Source organism: Penaeus chinensis, chromosome 36 (genome assembly GCF_019202785.1).
Source record: "Penaeus chinensis breed Huanghai No. 1 chromosome 36, ASM1920278v2, whole genome shotgun sequence".
NCBI classification, from domain to species: Eukaryota; Metazoa; Arthropoda; class Malacostraca; order Decapoda; family Penaeidae; genus Penaeus; species Penaeus chinensis.
In genome coordinates, this window is record NC_061854.1 from 8,096,282 (window position 1) to 8,108,781 (window position 12,500).

General features: G+C 39.7%; 2 protein-coding genes across 2 annotated transcripts in view; one reads left to right on the plus strand and one right to left on the minus strand.

Moving 5' to 3' along the window:
• Positions 1-2,950: 2,950 nt before the first annotated feature.
• Positions 2,951-8,090, minus strand: LOC125044768 (40S ribosomal protein S3-like). The gene is made up of 5 exons (XM_047641686.1): positions 7,951-8,090; positions 6,443-6,590; positions 3,738-3,909; positions 3,320-3,507; positions 2,951-3,199 (listed from the first exon to the last, which is right to left on the minus strand). The coding sequence occupies exons 1-5, from the start codon at positions 7,978-7,980 to the stop codon at positions 2,994-2,996; spliced, it is 744 nt and encodes a 247-aa protein (XP_047497642.1). The 5' UTR covers positions 7,981-8,090; the 3' UTR covers positions 2,951-2,993.
• Positions 8,091-8,477: 387 nt separating this feature from the next.
• LOC125044769 (mitochondrial import inner membrane translocase subunit Tim13-like) overlaps positions 8,478-12,500 on the plus strand; it is a 6,065-nt gene continuing 2,042 nt past the window's right edge. The window contains exons 1-2 of the mRNA XM_047641687.1: positions 8,478-8,655; positions 10,233-10,301. Coding sequence (XP_047497643.1) covers positions 8,551-8,655; positions 10,233-10,301 — 174 coding nt within the window. The 5' untranslated portion in view covers positions 8,478-8,550. The remainder of the gene's footprint in view (positions 8,656-10,232; positions 10,302-12,500) is intronic.

Sequence of the window (12,500 nt, forward strand, 5' to 3'; positions counted from 1 at the left end):
GTGTCTGAAAAATAGGGGCAAAGGAAGGTGGAGGTGATTGTGAGGTAGGGGAAGAGGGGGTGGAACGTTTATTCTGTCTGCTGCGGGTAGTGCGGGGAGGGAGAGGGGAAGGTGTTGGGGCTGTAGTAGAGATTGGGGTGTCTGGATTTAGGATGGCAAAAGAATTTGATTGGGTAGAGATTGGAGTGTCTGGGTTTAGGATGGCAAAAGAATTTGACTGGGGAAGGTAGGAGGTAGAAGAGGGGAAGTTCGATGGAGGGGGGTCGGGTTTAGGAGAGGGTGTAGGAGCTTGGGAGGTAGGGGGATTGGTAGAGTGAGCGACATTACTGGAGTAGGGGGTAAGAGAAAAGCCTTGGCTTCACGTAGAGTGAGTCCAAGTCTGAATCTGAGAGTTGCTACCTCAGACTCAAATTTGTAGGTGGGGCAGCCTCTATAAAATACATTATGGGGGCCGCCACAGTTTGCACATGTGCGTGATTGTGCAGAGCAGTTTGATCGAGTATAGCCAGGTTGGGCACATAGCGGGCATCTGGCTGTGGAATGACAGTGTTTGGCTGGGTGTCCTAAACGCCAACAATTTTGGCACTGACGAGGAGGAGGTTGGTATGGTCGGACAGGTAGGGATTCCCCACCTATGTAAACATTAAAGGGAAGGTCATGTCTACGGCAAGTAATTTTGGCAATGTTGATGGATTTCTTGCGATTTTCTCTGGGAGGAATGGAGTAGCATTGTACATATGTTGCATCATAGTCTGTGAGAAAAGCGAGTAAGTCCTCTCCACAATCTGACCATTCTTTGTCATAGATTGGGCAATCTGTTGGGGAGATAGAGACAGTTCCGGTGCAAATATTGAGGGTTGGATGAGGTTCTGTAGGGATGGGATTACCACATAGATCAGTTAGTTTTGTTAATGCTATAGCTTGGTTTTCAGTTGTTACTGTGACGAGACGGGAGTGGTCGGGTCGGCTACGGAAAGAGACTTTGCCTACTTGTTTTAGGAGGCATTGTTGGAAGAGGAGGGTGTTTTGAGAGTAGGGAGCTGTGGGAGGGATCACGAAAAATCGGTCCCATTTGGCTGGGCTAGAGTATTTAGGATTCTTGTAGAGGTGGGGGTAGTAGAAGTGCGGGGACGTGTGGAGGAGGGAGTAGTGTTGAGGGGGGTAGTGTTATGGGGAGGTGGGCAATAAGGTTGTAAGGTAGTAATAAGGGGAGATGGGGTGGTTGATGAAGAAGGTTGTGGGAGTACTGTACTGTACTGTACTAGTATGCATTGATGATGGGGGAGTTGTTGCAGTGATCAAAGGAGAGCTGGGATTGGAGCTATTTGATAAAGGGGCAAGCCTCATTCCCCCTAAGAGTGGGGTTACGTCTTCATTATTGGCCATGATAAGCCTGGAGTATGTTGGGGAAAAAAATAGTCCACCCCTCAGGGTCCCCTTGAGGGGTAAGGGCCAGGTATGGCAGGGGAATACCGTGCCCATGGTTCCCTCAGGCCGTTCAGGACTGACATAAAGTCAGCCTTTCATCCTTTCAGCACGGCTCTCACACCATAGGAGGTGGATAGTAGAAGGGATTGGTGAAGAAACTGAAACGAAAAATTAGTTGAGTCGATGGCTGAGGAGTTCCCCATCATTGGGTCTCAGTCATCGTCTCCTAAGCACCCCCACCACAACAAAGGGAAAAGGATTGGGGGGGAAAGGTTTTAAGTTTTCATTATACGATTCCACAGTTTATATGTATTGTATAACCTGGTGAATTTTAATATATATATGTAAATAATTTCGTTGCCATATGACCCTGTAGAGGCGCCATGCATGATTTTTACCAATCATTCAAAGCGAAATAATGATCTTTGCTATCTATTCCTTTGAGAACTGGTTTTCCCGATAATTTTCTATACCGATGGATATTTCACGAGAGTATTTTTTGTAGCAAATGGTTAGTGCTTACAAAGCAAAAAAATCGTGCAAGACTCTCCTCCAATATAAGTATCATGGGGGAGGTCATGTCTATGGAAAGTAACCTTGGCAATATTGGTAGATTATCACTTATCCATTGAGAATTTTTGTCAACATCTAAGGTCATTAGCGGCGTATTCAAAATATAGCGATAACGTGAAGCTTGGGGACAAAGCCACCTGGTAAGGAAGTGCTATAGGACATCAAAGATCATATGGCGCTATGATAAAGTATAGTAGAGAAAAGGGTTAGGAATGAGTTAATGATTACGGTAAAGTTACAGGTTGAACAGTAATAGAGGGTAGTGTGGTAGTGAATATGGTAGAGAGGGGGAGCTGATGGGGTACAGTATATGGTAAAGATTGTTAGAAAGGGGAGTTAAGGGAGTAGGAAGCATTATGATCAAGTATAATGGCGAAAAGGGCAAAAATGTGTTAACAATTACACTAAGGGGACAGAAAAGGGGATGAAGAAAAGGACCTTGCAAAATTAGTTGTAGCTAGGGCTGAGGACCAAGGTAGGGGTAATCCTCTACATTGGGCCTCAGTCCCTTTCTCCAACCAATATAGTAAGGGAGGGGACAGCAGATGAAGAAAGCTGTGGGCGTGGAGATGGGAGAAGAGGATGCTGGGTCACAGTCCCCGTCAACAACCCCCACCCACCACAATAACACCGGTTATAGAAGTTACAAGTCATGATGGTGTAAAGGTAGGCTCAACACTAAGAAACCAAGTATGGTCCACATCAGCCAGCATATACCTTTCCTGCGCTTTACACAAGAACTTTTTTTACCATAGCTTACCATAGGTTACTATAGTCACGATTTTTACGTAAAGGTTTTTTTTATAGTGTTTTAACTTCATTAAGAAAATATTTTACAAGTTAGATCCCTTTTCCATACGGATTGATGGCCCTTTTACACATTGTCAACAATAAATAGCCCAAGCAATACAATCATGATATGCAAGAATGGTTAAGTAAATAAAAAGTGTCCGTTTGGGTTTTTTTTTTAATTTTCCCCTTTTGTATTACAATTACTCAGTTGGTACAGGCGCAGCAGCAGGGGTTGCTACTGGGGGAGGCACACTCTTTTCCATCTTGTTCTCAGAGTGGGGTTCAGTGGGCAGGCTCTCCTCCTTGGGCTCAACAATGCTAATGTGATCAGGGAGAGGAATACGTGGGCCGTTCTTGCCAGTGGGGTCCCAAGGCAACATGATCTTGACCTTGATTCCAAGTACACCTGCAGAGAGAAAATTTGGCTAAAACGGCTACTTCTACAAGTACTAAAGCATACGCAGATTGTAAAATTCAATCATTAATTGGTATATTCATAGTCAAGTAAAACAATGAAGCTACTAACCCTGGCGGAGATGAACGTGACGGACAGCAGTGTCGACGTAGTGGCGGCGGGGCTCACCAGAGTGAATCATGAGACCGTCAGTGAACTTCATGCTCTTGGCTCGCTGACCTCTCAGCTTACCAGACACCACGACCTCACAACCCTTAGCGCCAGACTCCATGATGAAACGGAGCACACCATAGCAGGCCCTTTAGAAATAAGAAGATAAATTAATATATCAAGCAAAGAAAAGACATGTCATTAGGGGAACTGATTATTTTTTAACAAATATCAAGATTTATCACCAAGTTTTTGCTACAGCTTAATATAGAAGATAAAAAAAAAAAAATTCTATACATTTGTATTGAAGAGGGTGGGAGAAAAAGACAGATGAAGACTGAATTGCCAAAGTCACATTCTGAGAATGTTAGGGTCTTACCTCCTCACTGCGAGACCTCCGACAAGCTTGTAACGGAGAGACTCGGCTTGGGCAATGGCGCAGAGACCACGCTGGGCAACCTTCTCAGCATAGAGCTCTACTGAACCTTCAGCAAATCCAAACCTCTTCTGGACAAGGGATGTCAACTCCCTGATGCGGCGGCCCTTCTCACCTGGAGGAATGGGTAATAGTTCGATCAAATCTTGCACATAAATCAGCCAAACAATTAAAAAGTTCAACATATTACTGGTTTCAATATTGTCTACAGCAAATTTAATATTTCATCTTAAATCTTTGTTATATGGTGTTTAACCTCTTGCCGACACGTGCTATGCCCACTGTGAGTACTTGTTTGATTGTTTTATCACAGATGGCTACACTTGTACTAAGTCACAAATGAGCCTGTTACAAGTACTGCCTGTCTTGCCCGTTCACCCTTTTCTTTGATTTACGAAATATTTTACGTTATCTTGTTTTGCTGTTACTAATGTTAAAAAACAATAATTATAATGTTTATAATAAAAATAATAACACCAATATTCATAGCACTAGTAAAAAATATAAAAAATATGTCTTCCCCGCCAATTCAAATCAGGTACCGTCACAAGGTCTACTAATTGACTTTGTGGCTAAGCACTAGCAGAGCCATCTGTGGGGAGACATTTCACAAAAAATATAGAAAATAGACAGCATTTTCTCCATTTTTTGTTCATTTTTCCTGGCAGCATTGAGTTAAGGGTTTAAGGGTTAATTTAGATACTAAAGCCTTCCTATCTGAAAGCCACACCCAATATCACATGTATGCTGTAACTATATCAACCAAGTATTTCCCAAAACCAGGAGAATGAATACTAAAAAGAAAGTTCTTAATTATCAGAATCATTGCTGGTAGATGTTAAAAAGTGTTAAATAGTAAAACCACTTGTTCACAAAATGCACTTCAGAGTACAAATAGTACTAACATCAGTGAAACCTGACCAATGAACTGAAGCTCAATGCTGATGGGAACTTTGTGTGCCATTCTAGGATGCCAATTAGTAGGCCAAAATGACCACTTGATACCTGCCCCCCCCCTCCTTTTTAATACTATTACTAATGATTTTAGAAGTACTGACATGCTAATGTTATCAACTATACTACACTATTAGCAACAAACAAAATTTTTGAAAATCAAGAGCAATTAGTAATTAACTGGCAAAATAGGAAGGACTAATAATCAACTCATAACAAAACTCATGAGATGGTAAACAGCAAGTAACTTCTTTGAAGTTTGGTCATGGGGTGAATTTTGGAGTTCAAGTAGTTATTATGGGCATAATGCGGATGCACTCCATATTTAGACTTGTGCAGTTAACCCCTTCCTGACAGGTCACGTCTCTCGGAGCCAAAGCGCTCCGAGGTAGTGATTCAGCTTGATGTACAGAACTACCGCGCTCAAGGTCAGCATTTTTTTTTTTTTTTTTTTTTTTTTTTTTAGTTTTCTACACCCGTCACCAAGGGGTTAATTACACCATAAAGAATGAAAACATGCTTTCTTTAAAATATAAGCACTGAACTACTATACTCTAACATCCTCAATGATTATAGCCAAATGTTCAGCACACAATAAGATCAGCTTGAGGCACATGGCATAGCTATACATGATCCAGAAAGAGTCCAGTCATGTCATAATGTGCACGTACATGCCATCTATCGGGACTGGGTTAAAACAGTGCAGAACACACTAGTTCAAGTTTAATAAAATATCAAACATATCCACTACACCACTAAGCAAGAAAAGGCTTTGAATAACGGACTCAGAGCAATGAAAGGACTGCATACAAGCATCAAAGAACTATAACATGAACTTCAATGGTTCTTTACAATGCACATTTAAAACATTCTTTCATTAATTTTCATAAGGTATAAAGGAATACCACATGGAGGGGGAAAAAAAAAACTGGCAAGTCCTTTATTTGCTATACAAAATCTGTAGAAAGTAAAGGGATGCTCTCAATTGATAATAAAAGAAACCTTGTTGGGGCCTCCAGCAAAAAGATAATAAAACTACCCTCTTTAGTGTGACAAGACAACTTGTTACTCGTCAAGAAAGCAATCCAAGCTCTTTCTTGCCATATATACATGGTTTGTTAAACATGTTCCAAATTTAATCAGTGAAAGTATACAACCGGACCACATCCTTCAGTGTTCATAAAGTTAAAGTATAAACTTTCTAGGGTTATACGGCAACTGCATTAGTAAGGTTTTCAGTTCATGTGCCTATTTCTGTGCCTATTTCATTGGAGGGACAGTCTTGTTGTAATTTTTTTACAAGTGTGCAGACCTGCTAAAAAACATCTAGGGAATAAATAAAAGGATGGAGAGGTTAGGCTTGGATTTTGGGTTCGCATACCCTGGTTTTGGGACTTCATCCCTGAAGGGCAAATTATTTGGAAACAAATACCCCAGCCCCTTTCCATTTTTCACACAAATGTGTGCACATGCATCCCAGCTGTTAGATTGGTTCATGAAGGGAAAAACCCATCACCATAGGGTTATTTTACTGCTGTAAATTAATGCTAATTAATGTAACTCTCCCAAAGTTATCTACCCTTACAGAGAGGATTTTGCTACAACTGTTTAAATATCCATTACTCAAGAACTACGCAACTACAGGTAAGCTTGCTAAATATACCAATACACAATTCTACACAAGCAAAACTTACCGAGGACATTCTGGGTTCGTGTGGCTAGAATGATGATCTCTGTACGGGCAGGTGTGTGGCGCACCTGGACACCCGAGTAGCCATCCTCAGCCAACTCATTGGTGAGGAATCTGTTCAGCTCGGCTCTGAACGCACCGTCCTTGACGAACTGTTGAAGAAAAAAACACTTTAGCAACAAACTTCACATAACTCATGATCTGCCCAACCATGAAATTCGTATTAATGAAGGCAGATACATTCATATGGATGGTGGTACTTGTGAATAGGGTAACAGGTAATGACAATAGAGGGGGTTATCAAGATGAGCATTATAGCTCTCAAAACCAATTCTCTGTATAAAGTTATTGCACATGTTCTCTCCAAATCCACCTGAAACGTGCTACTGATTTGTAGGCTCACCACAAGCTCAGTCTGATAGCCTCCAGTCCTTCCGATGGGCACTTCGTAGTGAAACGAAGCGCACAATTTCAACGGAAAGGCCTGTTGCGTGGTACCATATTTTTTGTATGCCGTACGCTACGGTCCGAGATAGTTCCCCTAGCAGAAGACGCGTACATTGTTTACAAACAGCTAATGAACACATGGCAGGTTGTAGCAATAGGCCAAAGCACAAGATTCTGTCAAAGCTTGAATTCACTCCACATACGATAAGTATCTAAAAGGTCTTAAAATTCAACCATGATGATCCAATGTGCTTTCAGTCATTCCGAGAGGGCAGACGGTAAAGCTGCTGCAGTGAGCTAGACACTGGCCAGTGGCAGACATGTGGAGATAAAGTCATTAAATAATTACTTTTCATCAATTTCAACTAAGAAAAAAAAAAAGTGTCGAATTAAATTGATTGAAATCAAGCACTCACTACTTGTACGTTTAAGAGTATTAAAAGCGCTGCCAATTTACATCGTTAGCGTCACATGCTGGACCAAATCATAAAAAAACTGATAATAATAAGTGATGTTCAATAATTCCTTTACTTGTATATCTATCCCTTTTACAATCTCAGAGAATGCAATTTTAAAATAGCTATCATGGTTCCTACTCCTAAATACATAGACATTTTAAATCAACGCCACCTCCTCGACGCAAAATAAATAAATAAAACGCGAATTACGGAAAACGAATTCGAACTCGAGCACAAGACCAACACGGGGTCGAGAAAAACAAGCCAGCGTGACACACAACGGATATTCCTAAATCTTACTTCGTCCTGAACACATTTCCAGCATAGATAAACCAACAAAACGGATTATAAGGCGAGAATTCCGATCGAGAAGCGACACACTCCCGAAGGACGCGATTAAACAAAACCCACGACGTCGCCCTCGCACAACACGCCGAACGCATGTTTTCCCCGAACACCACTTCTCGCGTCATTTTCTCGCCCAACCACTCCAATCGAGCCCCTAAAAAACCCCACACGAAATACCACCAATACCAAAATATCTTTCCTTCACATTTTGAAAGGGTATAAGCACAAGAAACGGCCCAAATCGACTCAAAATAAGCACCTTCTTCTTCTTGTTGATCGCGGTCGCCATCTTGACGGAAAGAGCGAGTGCGGGCGACTGAGGGCTCGGGCTGCCTTCTGGTAAATAAGTCACTGTCTCTTTTTCTGTTTCTCCTTTCCAATTGGGATTATTTATATGCACGGTATTTTCCGTTGGCTTTTCTTTTATTTTTAAAAAGAAATATACGTCCTGGAGATGGCACCGGTTTAAATTTTTGATAATATGAAGGTAAAGGATTTCATCATGTTGGTCGGCTAAATGTCCCTGCATTATTATCTGTTGAATTTAGGAACATATTTATTAATTCATGATAATAATAGAACCTACACATACAGATAATACAAAACCTAGAAGGTAATTTACAAGTACGAACACGGAAAATATTTCCCTAAAACTATTTCAATGACTGCAGCACAAAACTTTTACTACCCTATTCTAAAGCCATTAACATTAATGAAAATTCCCTTACAATTTAACAAAATTATATTCAGCTTAAAAGATAATTATTTTTTCCTGGGTTGCGCATCTCGCCCATCACTTGTTTCTAAACCACAACAAGACTCACGCAGGGATTCGACAAATTTCAATTTTTCTTCAATAATGGAATCTTTAGGAGCAGGAAGAATGTCTTCATCGCAACGAGAGGATCTCATGGACCAAGTTAAACAACAGATAGTTATTGCCAACACGCAAGAACTGCTTACGGTGAGAAAAAAGGCATTTATTAAACTCGAAAAACCGGCGTCGTCTGCATTCTGGATGAAAGAAATTGCATAATATATTTATTTCATAAATTTGTTTGAAGTTGTGGCTATGGAATGTTAATAAAGTGATTGTAGTAATGTAGATTTTGATTTAGAGCTCCATAGGTGATTCTTGTAATTTATTTTTACACGATTTGTATTTTGAGAACATGCCTGGCCAGTCGAGCATTTACTTGACCCCCTAAAGACGGTATACAGAACAGCTTCTGTAATTTGGTATTCATATTACCTAGACGAAAGAGGATAAGATTTTTTTTTTTTTAATTATTTGCATCTATTAATATACTCGTCACTTTTTGTTTCCATTCTGAGATTTTTATTTCACGAATTCAATGAAATTGTGGTTTTCATAGCGAAAGACAGCAAAAGTTAAACTGCATTCTTAAATGTCAGATTGCAATTGATTTTCAACAAAGCTTAAAGTCTATTTTTCCTGTTTTATGCACACGGAACTCTGCAGTTTGATGTCATGCTTGGTTAAAAGGACCCCCGCACAGCACAACATAGATAATTACATTTTAAAGCTTTTGTATAGCTTTGATAAATATTTTTTTTCATAGTTTTCCAAAAAGAAAAAAAAATCCTGAATAAATGGACATAGAATATATTCATACTAATCAAAATGTTGTTCTTTTTAAATATCCTCTTAGATTTGAAATTTAATTATATAAAACTGGAGCAGAAATACTTTTCTAAAGGAAATAGGATTCTTATTGTCAATATTGTGTGCTTACATCGTATGACCTCAAGTTTCTTGTCTTAAATGTTACCAAGATTATGATAAAAAGATTAAAATCATAGCATCAGTAATAATAATTACAGTATTGATATCAATTTTATTAATTGTATCCTTAATTTAAAGAATTCCATTTGGTACGAGGATTTCTTTTTCTACATTTTATTTACTTGTGTGTAGTAATATATTTATAGTATTTCTACTAGGAATCCTAGATGTGTAATGTGTAGATGAGTGGGTTTCTTTTTTGTGAGATTATCCTTTTTTCCTTTTCAATTTCAACCCTGTGTCAACTTCAACATATCAAGTCCACTGTGATTATAGTTTGTTAATTGTATTTATACATAAGAGTATAATCACCAAGGAGTCAGTCATTAGTCTTATCTATATCATTTGTTTTCTCTTTTTCTTAATTTTTGGAAAAGAGTATTTGCTTTTTAATATTTATTGCTATTAATATTTCAGTGACATTAACATAGTCATATTGTCAATAATAAGAATAATAGTATTAATATCAAAAACATTTTTTTTTAAAATCCCAAAATATGAGAGTGGAGAAGTTAGATAAAGTTATACTAATTGCCTCCTTGGTGGCTTAGCACTTGTGAAGCTATTTATGTGTAAACAAAATTCACAAAGCAAAAGTACAGTTGACATTACAATTGGTAAATCTTGTTGGAATGTATGGCTAGCCAGTGTACTAGTAACTCTTGTTATATTGGCTATTTTATGTATGTCTAAAAGCATATTGCAGAGTATTACTGTCTTTACTTTTCTTTCAGAAAATGGGAGAGAAGTGCTTCACCAAATGTATTCCAAAACCTGGATCCTCCTTAGATAGCTCAGAACAGGTAAGATTAATTAAATTTTCGTTTTCTGTAATGATAATTAAGTTTGATTTTCTTCTTCAGTAAAGTACTGATTGTGAAATAAATGTACTTCATTGAATTATGATATACATCCAAGATTTAAATGTTTCCCATGGAAATGTTATAAACTTTAATACAGTAGATGTTGCCAACTTACAGATTAGTTTGTCTCTTGGAAATACACAGGAATTTCAAGTTACGCATACTAATCAATAACATACATTCATTATAATTTGCATAGTGTAGCAGAAACAGATATTTAGATTATGTTTATATAAAAGGCCAAAAGAAAAACAAAACCTCAGGAATAGCTTGACTTGGCTATTCTGTAACCCAACCTTTTCATATTTACATTGTTTGTAGGCCCTTTTTTATAGGTTTGATATATTATGTACATTAGTATTTTCTGCCTGTCACAGAAAATTCAGGTCTGTGCTTTTAGTTTTCCAGTAAAATCCTGTATTATATTGATTCCATCTCCAATTCAGATATTTCTCAATGAAAATAGTTATCAGTGCAGTTTTTAGATAGGATCCCCCCCCCCCCCATCCCTTGCTTGTTGTTGTCGTGGGAGGCCTTATGAGACAGAGCCTGGGGACCAATATAGGGGATCACCCCTGTCTTGGACCTCAGCCCTTGCCTCAACTAACTTTGCATGGTCTTTTCTTCTCCCCCTTTCCTTTCCTTCTATTCTTCACCATCCCTTTCTTCTGTCCACTTCCTAAGATGTGAGAACCATGCTGAAAGGATGAAAGGCTAGTTTTGTGTCAGTAATGAATAGTTTTCCCTTGGTTAATTGTCTGTCTTACCCCTCATGGGGACCCTGAGGGGTATCCATTCCGAATCATCCACCCAAGTCATTACTCAACCTACAGAATACATCCTTTCCTCTCTCTCAACATCTTCTCCATCTTTTACTGCACAATCTTCTTCATAGTCTACCCCCACCCACCTTATTACTACTCTTCATCCGTATTGTCATCCTTATTGTCCTCCCAACAGTACCACCTCTTTCCATACCACCCCATCTTCCTCCTGCCCTTGTCCTTCTACTGCTTCCATCTCTGTAAACTTTTTGAGTGGCCTTTTTGGCCTGCCCAAATGGGATTAATTATTTGTGATGCCTCTACAGCCCCTTGTTCTAACAATACCCTTCTCTTCCAACAATGTCTCCAAAAACAAGTAGGCAAAGTTTCCTTTTGCAATCGTTCTGATCATACACGCTTTGTCACAGTTACATCTGAGTCCCAAACTCGTGCACTATCTCCCCTGACTGACCTCACTATGGCAAACCTATTCCTGCCCATCTCACTCCTCCCTTAATACTTGTACCGACACTGTTTCTGTCTCTCTGACTGATGTTCCTGTCTATGACAAGGACTGGTCAGACTGTGAAAATGACTTACTTGCATGCCTCATCAACTATGGTGCAGTGGCAGACCAGTGCTACATTATTCCTGTCAGAGGCCAACGTAAGTCTTACGCCAATATTGCCAAGATTAGCTTCTGTAGCCATGACCTCCCCCATGAAGTTTATATTGGTGGAGTGTCCTACCCTTTCTAACCATATCGACCCCTTCCCCATCATTGTTTGAAATCTGGGCATTTTGGCCACCCAGCCAAACACAGCCTGCTGCCCTCTGTATGCCCAACCTGGTCATGACCGTTCAAATTGCTCTGCTCAGTCATGCACATGTGCCAATTGTGGTGGCTTCTATAATGTATTTTATAGAAGCTGCCCAGCCCACAAGCTCGAATTAGAGGTAGCAGTTTTCAGATTCAAACTAGGCCTTATTTTATGTGAGACCAGACAAGAAGCACGCCGAAGAGGTTTTTCTCTTTGAAAACTGTACTTCGCTCCACTCCTCTCCCATCTTCTCAAGAAGTCTCGGCATCCTCCCCCAGTATCTCTTCCTTCTACCCTGAACCAACCTATCTCTACTCCCTCTCTTCCCAAGTCAAATTCCTTTTGCAATTTAAATCCAGAAAACTTTTCTTTTCCAGACCTCCCTACCCAACTCCCCTCCAGAAACACTTGAAGATCTCCAAAATCATAAACATGACTCAAGAGAATGATCCACTCCCTCATCCACCCTCTAATCCGTTTAGTTTCTACATCCTCTCCCCCTTCATGTGCATCACCAATCCCTCTTTCTTCCCCGTTATCCGTACCATCCCCAC